The following is an 8,715-nucleotide window of genomic DNA, read 5'->3' as shown; positions in this document are numbered from 1 at the left end:
ATATCATTTACAATCATTACTCTCCTCGAACCGGCGAAATCTCTAGCTCACGACGCCTTTGCCCCTCAAATCGTCCTCCACGTGCGTCGAATCTATCCAAAATCAGAACGAATACGTCACAATATACTAAGGGAACAAAGCCCAAGCGAAAACAATCAATAAAGGGCACGATTCCCAAAATTACAAAAACCCGAGCCCCGGGCCCACGTCTCTAAATTTGACAAAATTCATAAAACTAGAATCCTTATGCTCTCACGAGTCTAACCATACGAAAATTATCCAATTCTGATACCATTTGGCCCTTCAAATCATCATTTTACATTTTTGAAAGGTTTCACCATTTTCTTCCCAAATTCCATTCCAAATCACGGATTAAATGATGAATTCAATGATAGATTCATGTACAATAGCCAAATCTGAGTTAGAACCACTTACCCCGATGAATTTCTTGAAAAACCTTCGAAAAATCGCCTAAATCCGAGCTCTCTAGGTCAAAATATCAACTAAAACCCAAAACCTCGTATTTTTAGAGTACCCCTTAGATTTCAGCCACCACGGACCGCATCAAATCGACCGCGGTCCGTGCTAGCCAGTGCGGTCCACACAAAAACAACCGCGGCCGCACAGGCCTTCGTCTGCAGTGATTGGCTTTAGTATTTTGACCATCACTTTCGCTATAGATGTCCAAATTGAGATATCTTTACCTCTCTGGAAACTACACACGAAGAGCTATAACTTTCGTTTTTGAATCACCTTAAACTTCCTTGTAGATCAAAAGATATGAGCTTCCGAAGTAGGACCAGCGGGAAGGGTCTTCACCACGGTCGCTCCCACTTTTGTGCGGTCCGCGCGATGCCTACCACGGCCGCGTCCGCTTTTTTGCGGTCCGCACAGCACTCACCATGGGTGCCCTTATTTTTGTGCGGACCGCGTGAGTGAGTTCCGGGGCCTGCAACCCCTGTGGACCTGCTACGGCTATGATTTTTGCACTAAAACATCCCGGAACCTACCTGGAACTCCTGGAACTTCAAACCAATTGTACCAACACATCCCATGACATCGTTCAAACTTGCTCAAAACTTCGAAACGCTCACAACAACATCCAATCACCAATTTAACATAGGATCCAAGCCTAAGAACTCCAAGAACTCTTAAATTATGCTTTCGCTCAAAAAGTCTATCAAATCTCGTCCGAATGATCTGAAATTTTGCACACACATCCAAAATGACACAACAAAGCTACTGCAACTCTCGGAATTTCATTCCGACCTTTATATCAAAATCTCACCTATCAACCGGAAAGCTCCGAAATCTCAATTTCGCCAATCCAAGCCTAAACCTTCCACGGACTTCCAAAATGCATTCCGATCACACTCCTAAGTCCCAATTCACCTAACGGAGCTAACCAAATCATAAAAATTTCAATCTGAGATCAAATACACATAAGTCAAATCTTGGTCAAATTTTTCAAATTTTAAGCTTTCAACTGAGACAGTTCTTCCAAATTCATTCTGATTAACCTGAAACCCAACACCAACGATTTACATAAGTCATAATACACCATATAGGGTAATCCATGCCCGAGAACTAGCGAGCGAAGTGCAAAAGCTCAAAATGACCGTCGTGTCGTTACAGTATACAGTGTATCTACTGTGTATACAGTATTTCTACTGTTATAGTGGGGTGCTCTTGTGGAGTCCTTGGCGGCTTCACTATTTTCCACTATGTCTTTCTTCTACTTTGTCCATCGTTTGTAGGAAATCTTCCACTTCTTTGATTTTTTTATCAGACAATATCATTTCTGTCATCATAGGTTGAGAATCTTCCTCTACATCATCGTTGCTTGTTTCACTTTGCATTGATGTGTCTGATTTTTCACATTGGCTTAAAGTTTGAAGCAAATTTCTTTTCACTTCTTCCAGATATTGGTTTATTAAATCAGTTGTATCTCCATCTTGAATGGAGATTCTCCTAGCAATATGCTTGACTGAGCTATCATCAAATATTTTTTTTCTGGGGAGTGGTCACGTATAACTGGATCTGTATTTTAATGGAATCCAATAATTCTTGACCGTATAATAATTTTGTTTTGGGATCATTCTTCATCAACGCATCCCAAAAATTATTAATTATAGTTTAAATGGTTGTATGGAAGGATGTATCCTTTTACCTAAGCAAGGGATCTGTTCTTCAGTAAACCCCAATTCGGTGGTCCATTTATGAATCCACGGAATAGAGAATTCAATGAAGAAGTATATTTGATCAATTTTTTCTAAATAACAGATATAATCTGTATGATATAAATCAGTTAAAAACGGAGAAATTTTTGTCCATTCTTTGTATAACTTAAGAAATGGCTCAGGCAAGATCTTTGTTGTGGGTCAGTGATGTGACCACCAGTTTAGAAACCAATTAGGGATAGGTCCTGCAAATATCTTTGCTCATATTTTAATAAACCAAATGTGTTTTATGTCTATCATTGTTATAATATAATACTCTATAGAATGCCTGGATATAATCCCAGTAAGTAAAATTCAGGGGTGATTTATTAAGGCTTATCTGCCTCTCTTTCATTGTGGATATCCCTCATTCTTCAACAGATATAATCTGTTTGATAATTATTTTTGAGAAGTTATAAACGTTCTCACTTGTGTTATAACCGGAAAAGTGTTGGAATTCTGCACTACCTGTGCTGATGAGGATGGTCTCATAATAAGCGCGGGTTTTATATAACTCACCCGGGTAGTATAACGCATTAATCAGGTATCTCTGGAATATCTTCAATGGTTCATTCTTTCGCTGAATCTCAGAGTTTTCTAGGAGAAATATTATTTCTATCTTTGGTAGTTTTTCGTAGGACTTGATATCATCGTTGTCCTCTTCTCTAGCGATTGAAACAAATGTATTACTTTGATTTTTGGTGGCCAAATATGTTTGTAGATGACCATATAATGGATTATCTTCTGGAATATCATCCAGATGTATAGATGGACCTAATGAGGAATCTCCTTTATGAAATATCTTAGAGTTTATTAAACTTTTTTTTCTGAAATTTAGAAAGGGCATTTTTTAAACTAAATGGCATGACATTCCATTCATATTGACCAAATGTAACATTAAAAGCAGTTCTATAAGTATGCTCCTTAAAAATTTGAATTTGCCAATATCTAGATTTTAAATCAAATTTTGAAAATATATTGGCATCATATAATATAGATAGCAAGTCTCTTTTATTGGTGATAGGATATCTAATCCATTTCAGATGTTTATTCAAAGGTTTATAATTTATAACTAATCTACGAATACCACGTTCCTTTTCCGCAGCATTATTAACATAAAAGGCAGAACATGACCAAGGAGATTTTGAGGGTTTTATCAAACCCTTTTGTAACAAATTATCAATTTCCTTTTTGCAGAATTCGACCAATTCAGCATTCATATGGCAAGGTCGAGATTTAATGGGGATATCATCCTCGGAGAAGTTTTCTTCGTAAGGAAGAGTTACAATATGCCTTTTTCAGTTCCAAAAGGCACTAGGGTGATCGGCGCAAATATCAACAGTCATCTGTTCAGCAATCAATTTAATCTTTTGCTGAACCTTAGCAGATTGTAAAGTATCGAATATATTCATGCTCAATATTTCTAATTGTAATGAATCAACATGCCTTTGTTTCATATTAATCAAGGCATTAATATCTCTAGTTACGGGATTTGTAACAAAAGAATAACTTATCTCTTTATCTTGATAAGTAGCAGAAAAACCCTGTGCATCTATATTATTAAAAGGGTAAATAGCATTAATAAAAGGGGTTCCAAGTATAATCGGAGGGTATAACTGGTTTTTACCAAAAAGAAGAAATGAGGAATACAAACTCTATTTTGGAAAATACGAGTATTCGGTAATTTATACTCTATATCTAAAGCATGACCAGAAGCAAATTTTACCAAATGAGTAGTTTTTTGGAAATATTTGGTAGGAATCAGACCCTCTTGAATACAACTTACATCTGCTCCACTATCAATCATTGCTACATCAGTTAGAGAGAAACTATTATCAATCAAGATAGTACACCTAATGTACCATTTATGAGCTGTAACAACCTGCATCATTCCTAAAAACTTATCAGATGTTTTACGATTTGCTGTAACAGAAATTTCTTTCTCTTTATCATTTGGAAATTCGGAAATTTCCTTAGCCGTAAAATCAATCGAAAAATCAGTTTAGAGAATTATTTTTCAAAATTTGAGTAATCCGGTGATCACAAATCATTTGATTTTGTTTAAGAGACTTAATATCTCTTTTCAAATTTTCAATTTAGATTTTAAAATCATCAAACGAAGTATCTCTGCTTGGCGTATTTGTCTTATGAAGGTGTTTGTTAACTTCAGACAAAGAATATGGCGCAAAATATTCAAATTCGTTCTTTGGTCTTTCAAAAGGCTTTGAACCACTAGAACTAGAACTTTCAGCCAAATTTATAATTTTTTTACGAAGTTTTTCATCAGTAATTTCCTTTAAAAGTTCTATTACATTGTCAGATATAATAGTTTTTATATTCAAATCTTGAAATTGTGATCGCAATTTATAAAACTCATCATCATCACAAGTGCAAATATCACCTTTATAAGCGGTGCAAGTGATAACTGTGATTTCTACATGTTTTATACCCATTCTTACCTAAGCTTTGTGCATTAACTGCCATAAATTAGTCCCAAAATGCTTACAAGTTGCGCTTGATTGCAGGTTTGAGCGATAAGATGACAAATACCAAAGATCAGCTCAAAAAGGAGTGAAATCTGCCAAGTGTCAAAAGACAACTGAAGTGGGGAACAAAATGACCTGTGCGGTCCGCACTAATTTGTCACACGGCCGCACAGGAGAGTTCAGAGGCTGGGCAATTTCCAGGTCAACCTGCGCGGTCAGCACTGCTTTGCCATGCGGCCGCGCAGGATAGTTTAGAGACCATGCAATTTTTAAGTCAAGATGCACGGTCCGCGCTCCTTTCCACGCGGTCCGCGCCCAAGAGTGTCAAAAACTCGGTCATTCAAGGCAAACGCCCACGCGGCCGCACACCTAATTAGTGTGGTCTGCGTGGAAACGCCCTACGCGGCCACGCGTCGCATTTGCGCGATCCGCGTCCCCAAGTGTCATAAGTAAGATATGAAAACCCAAACCCCTACGCGGCCGCGCGTCATTTGTGCGCGGTCCGCGCCAGACCCTCAGGGGTATTTTTGTCCGATTTTCCTGTGTAGTATAAATAGAACATTTTACTTTTTAGGTGCAGTTTTTCAGTTTCTGGTTTTTATCCGATAGCAGCTGAACTCGAGATTTCATAGTTTTAGCCTATTTTGAGCAATTTCTTCTATTATTAACGTGGATTTGAGTAGATTAACATTGTAGTTAATTATTATGTCAATTTCATCTACTATTTCTTCAATTTCTATTTCTATTATGGCTAGCTAAACCCATAGCTAGGGTTGTGGCTCAACCCTAGTGTGGGTAATTAATGGGTGTGATTGTTTAGTGCATGAATGATGTTGGGTATTTGTTATTTGGATTAATCTTATGTTTTCATTAAGATTTGGTGGTTGCAAACACTAAGTCTAGCTTAGTGAGTCTTGACTCTTCTTGAGAAAGAGAGTCTATGAACCAAGATTAATTCCAACAAGGAATTGGGATGGACCCATGAGAATGGTAGTCCTAATTAACGGGTTAAACCTCGAGAGAGTAATTACCCAACTTGAACCATAAGTTGCTTGGGCAAATTAGCCTACCCAATTGGTCTCGAGAGAGTCAATTAGGCAAAATCACTCTCTCTACCGAGAGGTGTGAGAGTGGGTGCAAAAGTGCAACGGTTATAGCATAAGTCCCATATTCATCATTCTTGCATTAGGAATCTCTACTCGTTAGTTGACCACCGAGGTAAATGCCACAACCCTAGTGTCTTTCTCTATATTGCATACAACATAGAATCAATATCTTAGCCTAACTTAGCTTTAAACTTGTAGTTGATAAATTGTAGTTGATAGTCAAAAGAAAACCGAAAATGTTAGAAGATCAATTAGGAGCTAAAACATAGTCCTAGACCATACAAACACTCAACTCCAAATTGAAGCTCCCTGTGGAAAATTGACCCCGATACCACTATGGGGTAAAAGTATTAGCGCCCACTCTTCCTTAGGTTGAGTCCGCTGCGATCAGCAAGTATTATCCAAATCTTTACTACTTTTAGATAAATCTATCAGATCAATATCAGCTTCGGACTTAGTCTCAGAACAAGTATAATCAGAATCTAATCCAGAAGTGTATAACAAGTTATAAACTTTGTTACGTAACCCATCGTCTAGTTCTAAGGCCTTTAGTTTTTGAAGCTTGCAATTTGGAGCGATATGCCCAAATTTTCCACACTTATAACACTTAATATCATCGAGATCTCTCTTTGATCTATTCTTCGTAAATCGAGTAGATTTGCGATGCGCTTTTCTAGTATCACGCTCTTCCTTAGATCTATATCTAGACCTCTTTTTCTTATACAGGATATCAGGGTTAGGATACCTATGATATCTATTTTTCTTCTTCTTCCTACTTTGAGTAGAGGCTCCGGGTAAACCGAACTGGGTACAGAAGTCACCTAATTGGGATTTCTCTTTAAGATTATCAATCTTAGGCTGTCTAGAAAGCTTCAGCTCATTACACAAGTTTAATCCTTCTTGTGTACACACTCCTATAAGTTTACCATAGGTATAATTTCCATACTGAATTTCACCATAACTACCTTTTAACACTTTTCTTACTCTTTCAGCGAATAAGGAGGGAAGGTCGTCTATAAACTTAGTTTTCCAAAGTTCATACTTGTTTTCGGGTAGCTCCATAACCCTACTCATAAAAGTATCTTTGTACCATCTAAATTCACTAAGGGTCCTACATCTAAGCCCATTTAGTAAAGTACAGACGGTCTCATGCTGATTGGTAAATCTACTGTTAAAATGTTCTAGAATTTAAGGATAAGGGTATAAACAGCATCTTCTCTACCTTTAACTAGAGCCATGCCTATATTATCAACCCTTTTGTCAATGGCGGTAGCATTAATAACCGTTTCCTTTTCTTCAACGAATAGATAGTTATCCCACCAGCCACGAAGTTGGCCAGTAAAGCCTGCAATAATCATTTTGCAAATAGTTCTATCTGTGTTCTTAACACTTTTACAGATAGTTGAGAACATAAGCATTCTATGTACAAGAATAGTTAACTGTCTATCAGTTAATCCATCAAGATTCCATTCATAAATTTCGGAACCGCTGTAAGACGTATTAGTCTGATTCCAATTGCGTTCCTCTATTAACACATCTTGAGGAGTAGGACGGGAATAATAGTAAGTTTGCATCCTGGGTTTGTCAGCATACTTACTGTTGGGTTTAATTAAACCCTTGAGTTTATTAAGCTCTGACCACGTTTCAGTTTTATAATCGGAAACAGTCTCAATTTTATCAGCAATTTGATAAATCAATTGGTCTAATGTTTAAATAAGAAAGTTTCTTATCAAGAAGGTCTGCTAAGTCATCATGAGATTTGAATTTAAAATCCTAAACCTCGGGAGGCCTTTGAACATGAGTAAGAACTGCTTGATCAACCAATTTGATTCCCGAAGTGGAGGCAATATCGGTTGGTCCTTTGTTAGTAGTCATCTTCTTTATTAAAGCAGTCAAATCATCTAATATTTTATCAACAGAACCGATATGTTCTCCTAAAAATTTTACATATAAACCCAAATAATTATTTTGAGAAATCAATTTATTAATTTCTGTGATACTAACAGCTGCAACATTATCGTCAACAAATTTTTGAAAAGCAGTGAAAGTAATACCAGTATTATTAGGTAAAATAAAGGGGGCTTAAGGAGGGTAAGTGGCTTTAGTAATATTACCACTCCCATCTTTATAAGATCTTTCTAACACCTTTATATAAAGAGGCAAATAAGTTGTTATAAACCAAGGAACAAAATACATAATTTGATTATGCAAAGCACAATTTTCGTAAAATTCTTGAGAAATACTGTTTAAATTTTCTTTGTTATAAGCATCAAAAACCAAGTTTTAAACTGGCTCCATTTATCACTAAAAAATTCTTTTTGAATATATTTTCTTGCCCGTGAACCTGGGCTAAAATCAATTTGGTGTGGAATCATTAAGTGTCATTGGGGTCGAAATCCATTTCGGATACAGAAGGAATATCCTTATCAGAAACATTATCATTATCCTGAACAATATTTGTTTGAGGGTTAATTTTAACCCTTTTAACAGGCTTATCACTAACTATAGTGTGTAATGAGGCTGCGCGCTTGCGAGCTGGACCATAGACTGGTTCAACAGGAGAAATATATTGAATAGCAGGTAAAAGTCTATGACTAAAATGAGTGTCTATTATAAATACTAGACTTATCCTCAAATTGAATACAAATCCTACCGTCCGGGTTTTGAGTAACATGCGAACAATCAGTATTTGACAAGTCATTAGTAATCTGACTTGGGGATATAACTGAATTTAAAGTCCAAGTAGTTGGGAAATTAATTTCTTCCCACCTAATAGGTGTCCTAGTGGTGACCTTGGACCTTGCAAAATTGGTTTCTACTAATATGGTCTGATCCGATGTATCGTATAACTTACATCGAGGATTTAGAGTTGACAATAATTTGAAATATATCCTATAAGATAAA

General features: G+C 36.6%; 1 protein-coding gene across 1 annotated transcript; it reads right to left on the bottom strand.

Annotated features, from left to right (window-relative positions):
• Positions 1-6,198: 6,198 nt before the first annotated feature.
• Positions 6,199-6,873, bottom strand: LOC138877497 (uncharacterized). Its single transcript, XM_070157108.1, has one exon. The coding sequence runs from the start codon at positions 6,871-6,873 to the stop codon at positions 6,199-6,201; it is 675 nt and encodes a 224-aa protein (XP_070013209.1).
• Between the last annotated feature and the right edge of the window lie 1,842 nt (positions 6,874-8,715).

The sequence above is a fragment of the Nicotiana sylvestris genome, chromosome 9 (assembly GCF_000393655.2).
Source record: "Nicotiana sylvestris chromosome 9, ASM39365v2, whole genome shotgun sequence".
Lineage (NCBI taxonomy): Eukaryota > Viridiplantae > Streptophyta > Magnoliopsida > Solanales > Solanaceae > Nicotiana > Nicotiana sylvestris.
The sequence above is the reverse complement of the archived record's forward strand: the minus strand, read 5'-3'. Positions and strand labels throughout refer to the sequence as shown.

What these genes read in the sequence shown, in the direction of transcription:
- LOC138877497 (XM_070157108.1), bottom strand. Translation starts at nt 6,873, where the DNA reads ATGGAGCTACCCGAAAACAAGTATGAACTTTGGAAAACTAAGTTTATA.